This window comes from Buteo buteo, chromosome 27 (genome assembly GCF_964188355.1).
Source record: "Buteo buteo chromosome 27, bButBut1.hap1.1, whole genome shotgun sequence".
Taxonomy (NCBI): Eukaryota; Metazoa; Chordata; class Aves; order Accipitriformes; family Accipitridae; genus Buteo; species Buteo buteo.
Genome location: NC_134197.1, coordinates 11,314,622 through 11,332,336, shown reverse-complemented (window position 1 = coordinate 11,332,336; position 17,715 = coordinate 11,314,622). Strand labels below are relative to the sequence as shown.

Below are 17,715 nucleotides of genomic sequence, written 5' to 3'. Positions count from 1 at the left end.
CAAAGTTGTGGACTAAATGAACTCAACGAACGTTTTAGAGATGGTCCAGTGTGTGTGTGTGTATATACGTTCTCAAAGGACAGAAAAGGTGATGGTGATTGATTAGGCTGTATTGGAAAATATGGGACCTGAGCATGATGTAAATGGTATAGCAAAAGGGGCGGATACTGTCCTGGTTTTGGCTGGGATAGAGTTAATTTTCTTTCTAGTAGCTCTCAGTATAGTGCTATGTTTTGGATTCAGTATGAGAAGAACATTGATAACACGCTGATGTTTTCAGTTGTTGCTAAGTAGCATTAAGCGCTAAGTCATAGATTTTTCAGCTTCTGATGCCCAGCCAGCAAGAAGGCTGGAGGGGCATAAGAAGTTGGGAGGGGACACAGCCAGGACAGCTGACTCAAACTGGCCAAAGGGGTATTCCATACCATGTGATGTCATGCCCAGTATATAAATTGGGGGGAGCTGGCCTGGGGGACAGATCGCTGCTCAGGAACTAACTGGGCATTGGTCAGCGAGTGCTGAGCAACTGCACTGTGCGTCACTTGTTTTGTATATTCCAATCCTTTTATTATTATTGTCATTTTATTATTGTTATTATTATCATTATTAGTTTCTTCCTTTCTGTTCTATTAAACTGTTCTTATCTCAAGCCACGAGTTTTACCTTCCCCCTCCCCCCATTCTCTGCCCCATCCCACCGGGGGAGAGGGGAAGTGAGTGAGCGGCTGCATGGTGCTTAGTTGCTGGCTGTGCTTAAACCACGACACAGCGTTTACCTACATTAATCCTGACATACAAAAAAGCACTAACACAATGAACAGGAAAAACACTACTCTAGCAAGACCTGTGCCTGGCCAGGGAAAATGAAAGTAATCAGCAAAAGCAAAATCAGATACACAGGATAATGAGTTTAATAAGTGTTAACAAGAAGGATAAAAACTAGCATGTCTCTAGCTGCTGCAGCCTTCCATGTAGCCTCACAGCAAAACCCAAAGCCCAAGATGAAAGATCTAAACAAGTCTCTAAACACCACCATTATTATCTTTCCCTAGATGCTTTTAACTTCTCATTTCACATCTGGAGGAAGGGTTCACCTCATCTCCTGTGCTGAGACAGCTATTCTGAATTGCAGCTCATTATCCCTTTACTAGGATTATCTTCATGAATTAACACAAAATACTTTGAATGTACAACCAGCATTCATAAGGATAATCCAACACAAGCAATGAAGTAGAGACACAGTTACTATCAGGAGACCACTTTTCATAAACATTCTATAGCCCACCTTCAAGAGAACAAGACTTGGAACTAAATTAATATTATTATTGCATACTAAAAATCATGGACTCAAAAAAAGTAGTTTCACAGGCCACAAAACATTATCTAGTCTAAATCAATTTGATTATTTAATTTTTTTCAAAAATTGTTGACAGACTGATTTTTACCTAGCAGGTTTTACACTACACCAGGTATTAACTGTCCTCCCATAACTTGCACAGATACAACAAAAACACAGACTGGCACAAGTTTTATTTTATATTTTAGCTACGCAAATGCAATTGTGGTTCCATACCTAATCTAAACCAATTGATGAGCTCAGCTGACCTGACAGTGTACGGATCCAGTATTTAGTAATGACTGTGGAACCACAAAAGCATAATAGAAAAGTTTCTTTTCTTGCTTATCACAGTTTTCTCATTGTTATCCCCCATATGCCATGTTTTGACTGCAACAATAAAAAAACTTCCCATACCATCAGCCACACCTTTTGGGCCCCAGTAGTCCCTCCTGGGAGAGTGCTGCTTAAAGTCATGTCAATCTGTGGTTTTACTATTCCACAGATATTAACTGCTAACCTTCTGTTTTTCCTATAAATCATGATCGATTAACATAGTTAGGAAACATATTCAGCAGTTGCTGCCATCCTTTAGATGCACCTTGGTGTTTGCTGCATCCAGGGTTGTACAATAAGGAAATCTTCAGCAGTGATCACAAAATATTGCTGCTCTTCATGTTCATTCAGTATGTGCAGGACTGTCAATCAGGGGAGGAAAGTGATCTGAATGAAAATACCTTGAAAATATTTTTAAAACCAAACCAGGTTCTCAAACCAGTTTGCACCATGGACATAGAAACTACTGTTCCATTACAACTGTGGGGTAGGTGCCCTGTGATACAGAAGCCGGACTCAAGCAACGGATTGCCTGCTTAAATTGATATTGCCACCAAAGATGCAACATAAACCACAGCATGTGTTCAACCTGAAGAACTTTGACCATGTTTTCCCCAAATACATGATTTAACAAAAGATACTAACTCTTCCTGAAGTCTTGCCTGTAACAGTTAAAATACAGTGGGTAAGAAAAGAAATAGCCATAAATGCCATACTGTTTTTTCCTTGTAGAACTTGCAGAAGAGACAGCTTAACACAGTTATTTACCATTAACTGAATATAAACAGCAGTGACTCAGAAATAAGTTCGTTTGTAAAGAAAAAACCTGACCAGTGCACACATTAACAAGTGGATCACTGATTAAGTGCGTGGTGATTCATGGGCGCATTGTTCTTGCCCCAGAAAACAAAACTGTTCATCTTACTCAGCCAGGACTAGTCTGTCAATGAGAGAGATGCTATACACATCATTCAGAGAACTATGTATTGTATTTCAGGAGTTGGATAAAAAATAGTTCTTGCCACACTTCTAGTGCTATTGCACTTAGTAACTTAAACTGTGCATTGTGCACCCTTGGAAGTGAACAGCTTATCAAAATTATTATTTTTTTTTATTTGGACATAAATTCTTACTGAGAAAATAAATATACATACATATAAAACCATATTTCACAATTCTTATGAAATAAGACAAATTCTTTTAAGAACCACAAAAAAAAGTCTACCTTTGTGCCAAAGTGCGCTGACCAGATGAAATTACATCTCAGTGTATTTCAGTAATAGTTTAAATGACAAAAGCTACAGAAGGGCTTGTGATTCCACAGAAAAGAGCTGACCAATTTACTAATTTAAGATGTGTTTTCTATACTGACTTCAAATTACTTATTTAGCAAGAAAGAACAAAAGGCATGAAAATTGCAAAATTAAACTCTCCAGAATGGTGAAAGCTTTGCTTAATATCAAAGATTACCTTTCGTAGATATTTCAAATGTTTGAAACAATTCAACTTTTCAGAAGAGCTGCATAATTTGTCAGGAATTTAGAAAACATTAAACTTAACCTTTTTGACGGATGTCAGATCTCATGAATATCTAATATTCAAAATAAACTCTCAACTCCAATCTACTGAGTGTACTTATTTGAACAAAGTGATTCACATCTTGAGTTCATGTGATTAGCATATGCAACTTCCAAGTCAGAAAAACAGTTTCCCAGCCTCACATACCAAATGCTCAGACATCAATCTGTCAGGCGTAAAAATACAACAGGACACCTACCACACAAAAAGTTGTCTATGAGCTTTAGGAAAAAGTACAAGAGTATTTTCAAGTTTGTTAAAAGGCAAACCACTGGCTTCTATGGAACTTTACTTTAAAAGCTGAGCAATTCCTAGCTAATTTATGTAGAAAAATTTCAAATCCTAGAAATGTATCTTGCACAGGCTTTTACAAGGAAAGCTTTAGAGAGTTGGAAAGGATTTTATTTTTTTTTTTTTTTACACTGTTTGGTTTGTCTCCAATATTCCTGTAAGAATGAATGTTTCTGCAGAACAATAAGGGATTAATATATTGTGATACAAGTTTCAGTGCATCAAAAGCCTCTTATTCCACCAGAGGAGCTAGTCTCCTCATTCCCTAGTCTGACAGGAATAGTCTATGCCAGGAAACTGAAAATTCAATGTCATTTATTGAGTCTTTAACAGAGCTCTCTCATAATACAGTTTAGTGCATCATGAGCATAACCTACAATTTAACTTTGATGAAATGCAGGTTAAAGCCCACCACTAAAATTACGCTTAAATAGAGCACAAAATTATCGAAGAATGAAACTGCAAAGAAAGCTGAAGTCATATTCTCTCTAATTAGATATGTTTGCTAGTTCATTACTGGTCTACAGCCACAAAGAGAAAGAAGAGATGAACTGGAGAATCTTACAGATAACAATCTGACCACAAGTCTTTTAAAGATGTAAAAAAAAAACAAAAAAACCTAATTGTTTTAGGTTTTTTGTTTGTTTTGCTTCATTTTAAATCCTTAGCAATATCAGGTGTGACATGTCAGCAAGTCTGTAGTAATTGTTTATTTGGAGCTTGGTTGCAATGCAAACTACCAAGAATTTGTCTCTTCCTCAGTGTATAACACAGGAAAACTTGTGATGTTACTCTGACAAACCTTACATAAGCAGGACAAAGCAAATTAAATATATTTTTACCTTACGTACAGCAAACTTATGCTAACAATGCACAGCAATGGCCCAAAACATATCTTACAATGATTTCAAACACACTTTATTATTCATGGCTTGAAAGTTGTATAAATCAACCTACTTTCTCTTCTAAAGCAAAGCAGCATTCTAGTCCCAAAGCATATGACACTGGAAAACATGGGAATTGCTAGAGGTATCCAAAGACCTATCAAAATCCCAACAAACTTCAAATCGGAGGTTTAGAAGAAACTGAGGTAACTAGATAGATGTTTCACTATTATTTGTAAGGAAATACACCATTAAAAAAATATGCAGGATTTTTACAAAAATTTCTCTGTTTTAAGCATAACATTCAGTTAAAAGTTTCTTTAAGTTTCTTTCCTCCTTCAGAATCTTTAGTTACAACTTTTCTTTATTGATTTGGTTAAATCAACCGATTTGCAGATCACAACTAAAGAACTTCAATAAATACAAGCTTTTTTATAAATATGGTAAGTAACTGAAAATTTCTTCCATATATTATTATGAACAAAATAATTTCCAATGGAAAAACAGAAAAAAAAAATCTCTAATTACTCAGCAGAACCATTCTTTTTATTCTCTTGACAGCTAGTCATTTGTCTGTGGGGAGACTTCAATATCCTACTCAGCTACCAAGAAATTCAAGGGAATCTTTGTCTTCAGTTGAAATAGTCTATTAGGCACAAAATAAGAGTTACTGAAACTGCTTCAGTCTGAACATTCTTCAGACCCAATTCTAGCTGAATGGAACTGCCAGAACAGTTTAAGATCGGTTTCTATCCCAGTCCTCAATTTGGAACACAACGCAGGATAACCTTTGAAAATAAAGGCTTCACATCTCTCATTTGTGGAGAGAAAAAGGAATTATGACTTTTGGTAAATACATCTGGATTGTTACAGGGGTTACATCCTATTTTGAGTTATGTGAAGATACTGTTACAGGCTAGTAAGCAAGACTCACGTGTAGACGACTTCTGGATGTGATTTGCAACAAGGTTTTCCAGGGGTTACATCCACTGCAGTGTCATCAGTGCTACCGCTAACACTGTCTTGCACAAACTCAGAAGTGTTAGCAACAAATTCCTGAACATGCAGAACAAACTTGGTAGAACTAAGGAGGATGCTTTTAAAGCTGAAAGAGATTTTACCTGTGTTCTTAATTAAGATATTCTTTTGATAGGTACAGAACAGAGGAAAGGAGTCAGAAGAACCCAAAAAAAGGTATGCATTAGGGAGAGAATTAGTTTCACATGGTCCTATGAGAAAAGGATAACCAAGTATGAATGTTTTAGAAGAACTGTATTAATCTCTTTGATGCATGACCTGCATTTTTAGTCATCTTCATGTTAATCAGTTAATATGAGTATCCAATTTCAGAGTATTTTGGGCAAGAGAAAGACATAGAGAATTGTTTTACTTTTTATAAAAATGTTCATTTATTATTTAATAGCAGATATGGGTATTAGATAATAAATTTCATTACTTTTGCCTGGAAAATCATTTGTATTTAAATTTAGGATGAAATCCTAATCTTTCTTTTTTTTTTTTCTTTAATGAATTTTACATTAGTCTTAAAAGTGAATCTTGCATTGAGAACTCTTTCTAACGTGGTTATATCAATAGAACTAGTAGCTTCCATCATCCATTTCCATACTGCAGTATTCAATAAGCTACACGGTAAAGCAATACAAAAATGAAACACAGTGTGGCAATCAGAAAACAGTACGAAAGCACAGAAAAAGCTACAGATCTCACTATGTCCTCATTTTAAAGCTCAACTGACAAAACAGCAATACCTGTAATTATGTACTGTAACTTATACAATATCTGAAACTTATTGTCTGTGATGCTTTCAACTTCACCACCATCAGTTATAACCTTAAGGAACTTGTTTATTTACTAAAACCTTCATTATGATATCAAAGTATAAATGTGTACCCTTGTTAGGAAAAGTGTTTTTAATTCTCTGAATTGCTTTCAATATGCTTTGAAGTTGAATGAACAAATTTGTATTTCAACCACAGAAGCCTGAAAATTAAATCTTTCTTTTTTTTAATTTTTAAAGAAAAAAATCAGACTTTTCTTTTGCACTAATGCGGAAAAAAATAACAACTCAGCAAAGAAACTATTTACAGCTTCAAATGTTATGTTAAAATTACAATTCCATAAAATTTGTGCAGTACAAACTTTACCTCAATCAATTTTCTTTCGTAGGAGCTGGCTAGTTCCTCGTTGTTTTCTACTTGCTTTTGCTCTGGAATAGTAAATTCACCATCAGTGCTCCAAATGTTTGGCAGAACTAAAACAAAAAGATACCTCAAATTAAAATGTTAAATTACATAAATATCTAAGACAACCCATTTAGAAGTAATAGCTCTAAAAAACCTCATTTACTAGAAGTATCAAAACACGATGTAATATTAAACAGGATTTCAAGTAGTAAAATACAAATGCTGCTAGGAGCTTTCTTGTGAGCAATATTTAGACAGGTACTCTCAGCAGAAAAAAATGCAAACTAAAAGCTTTTGGCTGTTCTGTGACTACAGCTATCTAATACATGTAGGCAGTAACTGCAATTCCTACCCAAAGCCTTTGAAAACTAAACCTATGCTTCTTTTTTAAGTCTTTTTTCTACATCTCTTCCAAAACATTTCATATTACTTGCACAGACTACTTATATATCATAGAAATTACAGAAAATAGGGCTGAGAATGCACATTCCATACTTCATCTAGTATTTCATATTTTTGCATAAAGCAGAATCAGCTGTAGTTATTTCATTCCTGACAGTTAATTATCTAATTTATTCCTAGAAACCTCCAATAATAGAGATTTCATGCTTCCCTGCACAATCTATTTAAATTTAAGTATTCTTCTCAGAAAGGTTTTCTTGATAGCTAATCAAACTTCCTTCACCTGCCATTTAAGCCCATTACTTCTTTTCTTATCCACAGTGAATGAAAACTACAGTTTATTCTATTCCTGTTCCTAGCTATCATATATGTATTTGATGATCACTGTAAGGCCTATCTAAGTAAGTCTCCTCCAAGTTATGCCAAGTCCAGTTCAACTTTTCCTTACAGATCATGAATTTCTAAAAAAAACAAGTTAGCACATATAAAGTAAACAAGCCTTAATAAAAGAGAGGTTTAACAATTGCTTTCACCATTTTTCAAGATCTAAACTATATATACAACCACTATAACGTAGAGAGAAGACACCATAATTCATCTAACTAAATACTCTTGCACCTGGGAACTGATTTTTGCTTCAAGGAAGACTATATACATTCAGAAGTTTACTATTATTTTAAGTGAATTTTGAATGCTATTTTAAGAGCTATTTCTTGTAAATCTTGCTTGAAGTTCTTCAGCCAGAAACTTCTAAGATCAGCATTTTCATATACATAATATTATTGTATCTAAGCAGGTTTGAAAAATGGTACACATCCAACTCGTGCTGATAAGCTGAGAAATCAGGATGCTTACTTATTAAATATTTAACTACCAATATCAAGCTGCTCAGTCCATGGCAGTGATCACTCATTTTGAAAGCTGGTATGATATTCTGAACTTGACACAGTTCTGACTCCTGGGCAATTTATTTATAATAACATTTTGAGTGTTTTTTTGTTTTTTTAAGTCACCACAAGGCAAAGTATTATGCTGAGTTTCATTTATTATTTTAGGAAACTATTTAAAAGCCATACTCGGTAGCATCTGATCTGATTATTTTAGCAAACATGTAGATTCTTCTCTATTTATAGTCATAAAAATAGCAGAACAGCAGAAGCTCAATTTATTTTGACTCAAAATAGTTTTACAGAAAGTCTACACACATAGTGTTCTAAAACCTACAATACATTTATGACTTTTGCTTGGATACCGTTTGGAAGAAGATTAATTATTCTTGAATTACTCATGATAACATAGGACAGCAGTGAAATTAGTTGTATGCAACAGTTTATGCGTACTTGATGAAGACAATTTCCTAACATTAAGCAAAAGAGGATAGCTGGGAGTTTTCCAGGTTTAAACAGATCAGAACTCTATGTCCCTCTCTACATGTAAGGCTAGTTAGAAATCAAGAACCTTAACCTATGAGTGTGTAAATTAATATATAAAAAACCAAAAAGAATTTTAACTTAAAATGGGAAAAGCGGAGAAAACACTAGTTTCTTCATCCCATTTTCTTCACAAAATTGTCACAATCTCAGAACACAGTAGTAAAACAGGTCTTGTAAATATACTCTCTAATCCTCTTAGGCATGTAAGCTAATTAAGAACAAACTGACTTAAGACAAGTTATTACGGTCACTTTAAGTTATACCACAATTGGAATTCAGTAATTTGCCTTAAGTGACAACAGTGATATCTGTACTGAAAAGTACAAAAAGTTCTTTCTAATAATGCAAATATTCTTAGTTATGAAGGCTTACATCTGAAAAATATGAATGCCTATGATGAGATACTGCAAGGTATGTATATAAACCATGGGTCCAATAGTTTCTATAATCTGGTAAAAGAAAAAACTTTTTTGTTTCACTCCCTTTTTTTGAAGTGTACCTAAACATATTAGTTCTCAGGGATTATTTATGTGCTTAAGTACTTTTTTGAGTCAGAAGCCCCAGTACTATTAAAAATTTCACATAAATCTCCAATGGCAGGTAAGAAAAAAAAATTGTTTTTATAAATATACTACATGTGAAGTTAGAATATAAGAAAATTATCACAAATAGTGCATGTAGCTGAAATTTATTCTGGTCACTAATGATAAATATTACAGAAAATTACTGTGGCTTGATTAAATATCCTTTGAGCATAAAGCATACATGTATTCATTTTTAGAAATGTTGGTACTGTTCCATCCCCCTTTTTCATCTATAAAATCTGACCATCCTACTCAGTTTCTATTCTTATCACTCACTAATTTGCATAATTTTAACATGGCAGAATATAGCTAGCCTAGGAATTTTTTTTTCTTTTCCTATAATTACACTCATCATGGAAACTGTCAGTATCTAATGAAGGATAATTTCTGCTATTATAAGAAGCTTAAGCAATGGTTTCTGTGAATAATTCTTAATATGAATCACTACACTCCAGCAAAGTCGGAAGTAAAAACATATGTTCTCACTAACAAAAATCCTTTTAAGGATGAATGAAGTTTTTAAACTACAGATAGGTATAGTGACTAGCCCTTAAGAGCAGAATTAATGTAGTATTCATTTACAGAGCCACTTATATGGACACAATATTGACAATTAAAAAAAAAAAAGACAGATGGTGCCGGTTTCTGAAAAGCCACCTCGTCTCTCAAAATACCTTCTGTAGTCAGTGGAAATACAGGTCCCACCAGAAGATGATACACAATCAAGACTCCAATTCATCCTGTCATGGACACTTCTATCACCACTGACCACTGAAGAAAAACAAGTAACACTGCTGATAATTTAACTCGTTATCTTTCAGATATAAAATCTGTTCATTAGAGTCAGAGCAACCTAGCAAAGAAAATGAAATGTCTGGCCTTAATACAGAGTCTATTTCAAACAGTCTGCAAATACTGATCTCCAAAACAACACTAACAGTATAACTTAGAGATACTAAATTTTCTCTCCTCAAAATAATTATTCTTATGTTTCAATATCACATTAATTCACAGATTATTTTTTAAATTACATTTTCATCTGATCGCTTTTTCTGGAAAGTTTCTTATTGAAAAGAAGACCACCTCATGTACCAGAAAACACTCTGTAAAAGTAAGTACAAAAATCTACATCAGTATTTTTCTCAAAAGGAAAAGATATCAAATACGTTATCTTCACTTTTGGGAGATATTACTCTACCATGGTTGGAAGAGGTGAATAGGGCTTATAATGACCTCTTGCTAACCCCACTTTCATGTAAAAGATTTCATTTGTTTTGGCAAGACTCGGCAAGGAAAGTAAAGACTTCTTAATTGTTTCTACTCAGCAGTGATTTGATAGTATGCCATTACATAACATTCTTTTTGTTTGATATCAATCTGCATTACAAAACTGTTCACACAACAGCAAATAGCCCAGTCAGAGATATATCAGGGACAGTTCTCATAGAAACAGAACTGTCATCTTTTCAGATGCTGATATTTTCCAACAGGGGGAGGGCTGATGTCATCTGGGTAGCATGTGGAAGTATGAACCATGTCCCCAGCCACACTGCGATTGTTTTCTGTGGCTGAAATGTTGGTTATGGACCAGGGCTTGCACAGGATTGGGTGGCTGGTTATCTACACAGGATCATTCCAGGATCAATCAGGGGGGAAAAAAAAAAAAAAAGAAAAAAAAAGAAAAAAAAAAAGCAAAAAAAAAAAGCAGATTCTTGTAAACCAGAGACATGCCTGTTCACCAGTTATTCTTTCATTGTCAGTTTTTACACAAGTCCAGGAGTCACTTCCATCATTTGGTTACCATACCTATGCTTCCAATAAACTCTATCTCAGTGGTAGCATACAGAAAAACAACCCTTGTGCATGGATTTTCCCCCCTCCCCCTCCACTTTATCCTTACCTTCCACTGTTTGACCTTCTCTTCTGAGCATCTGGACAGCTCCTACATACTTCTTAAGCTGCACTTTGAGCACCTCATTTTCTCTGTTGATAAAAAGGGCAGAATAAATAAATATTGTTGTTTTCTCAAAATAGAGGAAAGCCCCCTTCAATGGAAACAAACACACTATCTGTAATAATAAGATTTATCTAAGCTGTGTCATCAAGATGGAAAAAAAATGACGACTTGCACATTAAATAATACATCAAAAGCAGAGTACCAGGAAAACTAGCTTTCCATGGCCACATAAACACATCAGTGAAACCAATTTTCTCATAATAAAAAACATCACTAATTGTTTAATTTAGATTTTCTACACCATGCTACATTGATGGCAGAAAAATGATACAGTCTAAATCAACAGTCAATTAAAAAAATGACGATGGGATACTAGACAAGGAAATTCACTATGGCCAGTATAAAATTTGACAATCATTTTACTAGCTGTCCAAGTATTTAATGTCGAGCAAATAAGAATTCAGCTTTAGAAACAGACTTTATTGTTGTAAGAAAATGCCAGCACTTCAGCAACAATGTTCAAGGTAAAAGTTATCCACCCACCATTCCTAAATGAAAATCATAAGAGAAGAAATTAAGTTTATCCCTTTGACTGTTTTCAGTGCCTGTGTCTTTGTCTCATTTTTCTTTGGAAAGTACAAGTATTCAAACAGGTACTATCATAGCACCAACCTAATAACATTAAGCACCTTAGTTTATATCTGGGGGGAAATAAAAAGGATTCTAACTGACTGAATTTTAAACAAAGCTGACAAATTGCATGTCTGAAAATTCAAGTAACTGTCTAAGCCCATTCAGTTAACCAAGTATGACAGAAGTGTTTATACAAAAGAAACATAACTAAAATGTGTTGCAAGAAAGTGAATTCAGACAACTTTACTTTAAGAAAATATCAGGGTAGAAACCCATAGGTGCCACAGATGCAGCACATGACATCACATACAAGAAGCCTGCAACTGGTTAGAGAGAAAAGAGAACATGGACAAGTCAAAAATATGCCAGTGGAGAGGTACAAGCTCCAGGAATGATGAAACCATAGCTATGTAACAGATTACAGAAAGCTGTAAACAGATTATGCGCAAAACAGTAGGCATTTTATTTATGAGAATTTATTCAAGAATGAGAAGTATCCAGAAACACATGCAAATATATTTGATGGTCCTTATCATAATATATATATACACACATACACACACACACACACACAAAAAAAATACACACACACACACACACACAAATAAACTGCTGTTGTAAGCAATACCATATTTATATATAAAAACCCTAGACTGGTACTATATTCATATTTCTATGGATTTCAAATCAGTTTTCTGAACTACATAACCTCAGTTTTATTCAGTCCTTTAGAAGGAGGTTGCTAAATAATTGAGAAGAAACTATTGATTACCCAGCTATCAAATTTTAACAAAGTCCTGGATGATTTTATGCTTTTTATGATTTTTTCATTTCCTAGACTACAAAGAACAAGTCTGTTTTTCCACCAGAGATGGACACTGATATTCAGATTAAGGGGGGTGGGGGGGAAATCAGAAACACAGTTTAATTCTATATACTATATTAAAACAAGTCTAAATAATTCACTTATGAAAAAAATATTATATGACAGCTAAACAAAAAGATTTCTCACCAGAATTGTAACTATGTCTGCATGGAAATAACTATACGATTACAATACATTGAGTTTTAAGGATTCTCATGAACTAATCATACACCATCTCATTTCTACATTTGAGAATAGACTCAGTGCCTTCTGTCTGTACTGAGAACACATTAAAAAAAAATTTTTTTACTTTGTGCCTATCGACTTAAAATTGATACAGTACAGATGAACTTCAGAAAGACTTTAATTCACTTAAGGTTTTTGATACAAGACTGAAATTCAAACCAGCATACTATGGCCCAGTCACAATTTCCTAATATGCCTCTTTTCAACTTACTACTGAAGCCTGAGCCTCGCTACTCATACTTTGACATCTCTTTCTCATTACTACTATTTAGCTAGATTCCAAAGAGGGCCCATTCTGATATATATGAATTTATATAGCTCTTTTTACCAGAGCATGTTTAAAAAAAAAAAAAAAATCAGCAAGCACTCACTAGAAACTCTTTAGTGACTTCAAGAGGCATTATATCAGATATTCAGAGCAACTACTTTATAGGAAGAGAAGCTCCTGTATAGGAGTTAATGGTCAGATTTGCAGAAATTCTTGTCCTGCTGACCCAACAGTATTACCTGTTCTTAAGGATGTTAAATACTTCTATGTGAAGGCCCCAGCTTTACTTCTGCAACTTTTCCAAACTTTACCATTTAACTTGAAGCAAATCTGTTAGCCTGTTATGAGACTAGTAATAAACACAATGCTTTCAGCATCTTTTGAAGTTCTCCAAACAATTCCACATTCCATGCTGAAGAACAAATGACAAGACTGTAAGTACAAGTTGAAAGGGATAGAGGAAAAAAAGCGGAAAAAAAAAATCAGGCTGAAATACATGGGAAAGCAGAGAACTATGCCACTAAAAGCACACTCATCTCCAAAACGTCAATTATAAGAAATTTCCCTGCTTGATCACTTCTCCCATGTTAATAAGTAGCTGAAAGACAGAGTAATAATATGTTGGTTTACCCTGTATAAGCTCAGTGATAGAGGATGACAATCTAGTATCCCTACAGATTACTCTTTTTGCTCAAATGGCACAGGTCTAGTGTGTGTTGTTGATTAAGCTTTATACCATTGGTGATTACATGCAGAACGATGATATACAACATACTTTTCTTTGGTTGTTTGATTATAAAACTAGAAAACTGCACATTAAGAGCTACACTGAAAAAAATACTAAGGTTTGAAATCCAATCACACACAGAAAAAATGGATTTAAAGCATCCTATGAAATCAGAATTTAACTCCTCCCCAGGTCTCTTTATGATTTATTATCATTTGGGTACACATAAGAAGCAGATTAGCTGAACATCTCTGAAGCTTTATGTCTTCAAGACAAAGAAAAACACATATGCATTTCCCCACTTTTTTTTCCTTAAGATAAATACAAAGTTAGTTTCTGACAGAGCAGATTTATCTGCAAAATCTCTCTAAAAGTATTAGAGAAATACAAACACATTTAAATACAGCATCTTATAAATGCCGCACATCTATAACAGCAGGATAAATTTTATTCCATCTGAAGCTTTTTCAAGCAACTGTAGGAGTTTCTCCATAGTTTTGTGACTATTCTCCAAAGAAAAACAAATAAAGATATTTCCAGGTTCCAACAAACTATTTATAAGCTAATGCGGTAAGGATCGACTTTTTTTAGCGTATATTTCATTCTATAGCACTTTTACCCAGTGAAATAACTTAAGACGCAATTAAACTCTTAAGTTAGCTTCTTGCTTTAGTACTTTTCCTGAAGATAAATCAGAATATTAAAAAATTATGTGTATCCACTCTCAGCCATTAACAGTGTCTTTGCTTAAAACCAGCAGAAAAATACAATACTAATTATGGTAATGAATCAGTACATAACAACAAAGGTAAGCAAAGAGAAGAGGAATGTAAGTATCAAAACCTTAAATGGTGATACATGAGTGACTTTTTAAAATTTTCTAAAATGGAAGATACCACCTCATAAAATCCCTAAAATTGTAAATATTTCTATTGTCAGACATACTTGAAAATTCAACAGAAACCACAGTATGTATTCACAAATTATATGAAAAATCTTAAGGATCCTACTAAACTCCTGTACTGAAACCAAAGTCAGAAAAAGGAAAAACATTCAGTAAATCTCTTTCAAGAGTATGCATATGGTCAGGGCTTGTTTATACAGCAATACTTGACTGGCATTACTAAAGTACCCCTTTTGCCAAAACTATGAAATAAAACACTAATAGTAAAGGATTTACTTTTCAATGGCAATATTTAGTGACATTGATCATAGTAATACAGAAACAAAATATTGTTTTACTGAAAAGAAACTTTCTTTAAATATCCACGAATGGTATACAGCCACAGAATACCTTAGCAACAACAAACTTAGTTTTCCAAAAAATATAATAAACAAACATCTGGAATGACAAGGAATGATCAATTATATAATAAATTTAAGTTGTCGAATAGCTTCAATTCCCTGCCTAATTTTGAAGCAAAAATAATTACACTTCCTCTCAATTTTATTATTTACAAATTAGCATTTAAGAAAACCCTGCCTAAAAGACAATCAAAACTACTGTAAGAATGATCCTTTTTTGTAGCAGCATAAAACAAGTTTACATTTTGGGAAACATATACCTGACTTTTATGCATATAATGAATGAAAAGATAGCATGCAATATTACTGATAAATGCACATCCTAACCATCAAGTTAATTCATGCCAGGAAAATTAGCAACTGTTCCCTAAGGACCCTCATATCAAGAGGATGAAGGTAACAGGATAACAAGCAGCATGTTCTCACATCAAAGGGAGGACAGTGCAAAGAGAGATGCTATTCATGTGACACACAGCAGTGGATCAGTCCCCCTGCCGGGCCCTCTCCTGTATCCTTGGAGAAGGACCAGGGCCCCACAGGTGAAATCTCGCCCTTTTAAAAACTATCAGGGCAGGGGGGGGACGGGGACACACGACGACACTGGACAACAAGGGGAGTTGAAGGAGGTTGGTTATTTTCCAGTAATGTCCACAAAGTTTCTGTGACAGGTAGTTATGCTTACTGAAGCATGTATACATACACCAAGCACAGTTAAGGTCTACCATGCAAGTCAAATTAGATGCATCTTATGTTTGTCATAAGATTTCTGGCTCTTAATAGAAATGAATACCAGAGTAAGAAAGTGTTTTATAAAAGCTGACTTCCAAAAATTTTATTAAAAGGTTAAAGAACAATACATCTTTAAGTTATGATTTTTGTTGCAGAGGAACAGGCCTTATAGGACTTACTTTCCTATACCTTAAAGAAAACAAACAAACAAACAAAAAACACCAAAAAAAACCTCACAAAAAAACAAACAAAACAAAACAAAAACAAAAAAAAAACCACACCAAAACAAAAAAAAAACAAAAAAAAACCAAACCAAAACAAAAAAAACCCCACACAACTGCTTCTTGAAAAACCACACAAGAATTCCTCTAGGGCTTCTGTAAATTGAGCATGGTAAGAAAAGAATTTGAAAAAGAGTAGTTTCTCATGTATTTCAACTATAGTGGCCTGAAGAATACTGTAATTAAGTTTCTGTCACAAACATCAGATACTAACAACTGCTTTCTGTGGAGCTTACTCCTAAAACATGTCTTATTTCTAAATTCAGGCTTACAAAACAAAACAAAACAAAAAACGCCCCAGACCCAACAACAACAACAACAAAAATCCAACACATCTGTGCCTTGATAAAAACTTAGTGTTTTCTAAAACACTATAAAGGTACCAAACCTTCAAATAATAAAAAAATTGCATGAATCTTGAGAATGAATTGAAATAAACAGTGTACTGCAAGAATATGTAGAAGGTATATAGGGAGGTTGGGCTAGATAACTTCCAGAGATGCCTTCTAACCTGAATTATCCTATGATCCTACTATTAGGAGGCATAAGATCACAATTAATTGTAATCATATATACCCTAAATGAAATAAGAAAAATGAGAACTATTACTCATAGAAGTGGAAGTTGAACTATATACAATATAATGAGACTATAGTATAAAACCAATCTCTGGAAAAAACTGTAACTAGGAATAATGTGATAAACTTAACTGCTAGTCATGAAAGGCAAACACTATATGCATGATAAACTGAAAACTATTCTCATGATAGCTTCATAACATAGACTATGTTCAAACCTAAATTATGAAAGGGCTCTATCTTAGCATTGATAACACATCTGAAAAAGCAAAAAAGGGCTTTGTGGAGAAGAAGTATGAGGAAGTTGTTAATCTTACGAAATAACACATCTCTTTTTATAAAATGTTTTTGTAACTTGTGACATGTCACCAACTAAGCAGGAAAAACAATCATTGAATATAGGAATATTCAAAGCAGTTTGCACAAGCAGGGACAAGAGATGTTTTTTTCCTCTAAGAGGCTGGTTAAGGTAAGTGATGCAATCATTTCAAGATGCACAACACACCATTTCACCCATCACTGAAGCGCTATGGCTCTGAATGAAGTGCTGTAAAATAGATTAATATAAAATGCCAAATCCACAAGCAATGTGGCTTAAATAATACAGACACTAGATAAGAGGATGCAGATTAGGTTACAGAATGTACAGTAAACAGAAGGTACATAGAAGTGTAAGATAAAGTATAGTCAAATTCTCACCCCCCTTTCCCTACACAGTGCATTATCATCTTCTCTAACTGCTTTTCTTGATACAAAGCCTGTCCTTTGTAAAATGCTTTCATCCAACATTTCTGAATATAGTCTAAGAATATGCAGTCTGAGATTATCCAATTTCACAGTCAACTTCAATAAATTTCTTTGCCCCGCAAAGAGATGTAATAGTATTCCATACAGAAAAAAGAATCTCAATTAAAAAACTTCAGCATTACCAAGAAGCCGCTGGCATGATATGTCCATGCAATTTGACAAGGGAAAAAAAAAAAAAAACACAGCAAAAAAACAGTTACAAAATTATACTAGAGAGTCTATTTAGTCTATTCTATTGGAAGGCTAGTAGATAGGTTGAATGCTGAGCCTGC

General features: G+C 34.1%; 1 protein-coding gene across 11 annotated transcripts in view; it reads right to left on the bottom strand.

The window, feature by feature from the left end:
* The window catches only part of SNX29 (sorting nexin 29), a 144,771-nt gene that overhangs the window by 85,923 nt on the left and 41,133 nt on the right, over window positions 1-17,715 (bottom strand). For 10 of the 11 annotated variants that reach the window (XR_012654569.1, XR_012654570.1, XR_012654571.1 and 7 more), the window contains 2 exons: window positions 10,948-11,030; window positions 6,590-6,696 (listed from right to left, as the gene is read on the bottom strand). Coding sequence is in view for 5 of the 11 variants with exons in the window: in XM_075058763.1 (XP_074914864.1) it covers window positions 6,590-6,696; window positions 10,948-11,030 (190 nt within the window). In the remaining 6 variants the exon portion in view is untranslated. Of the gene's footprint in view, window positions 1-6,589; window positions 6,697-9,721; window positions 9,819-10,947; window positions 11,031-17,715 lie in introns of all 11 variants that reach the window. The other variant, XR_012654574.1, reaches the window with a different exon arrangement.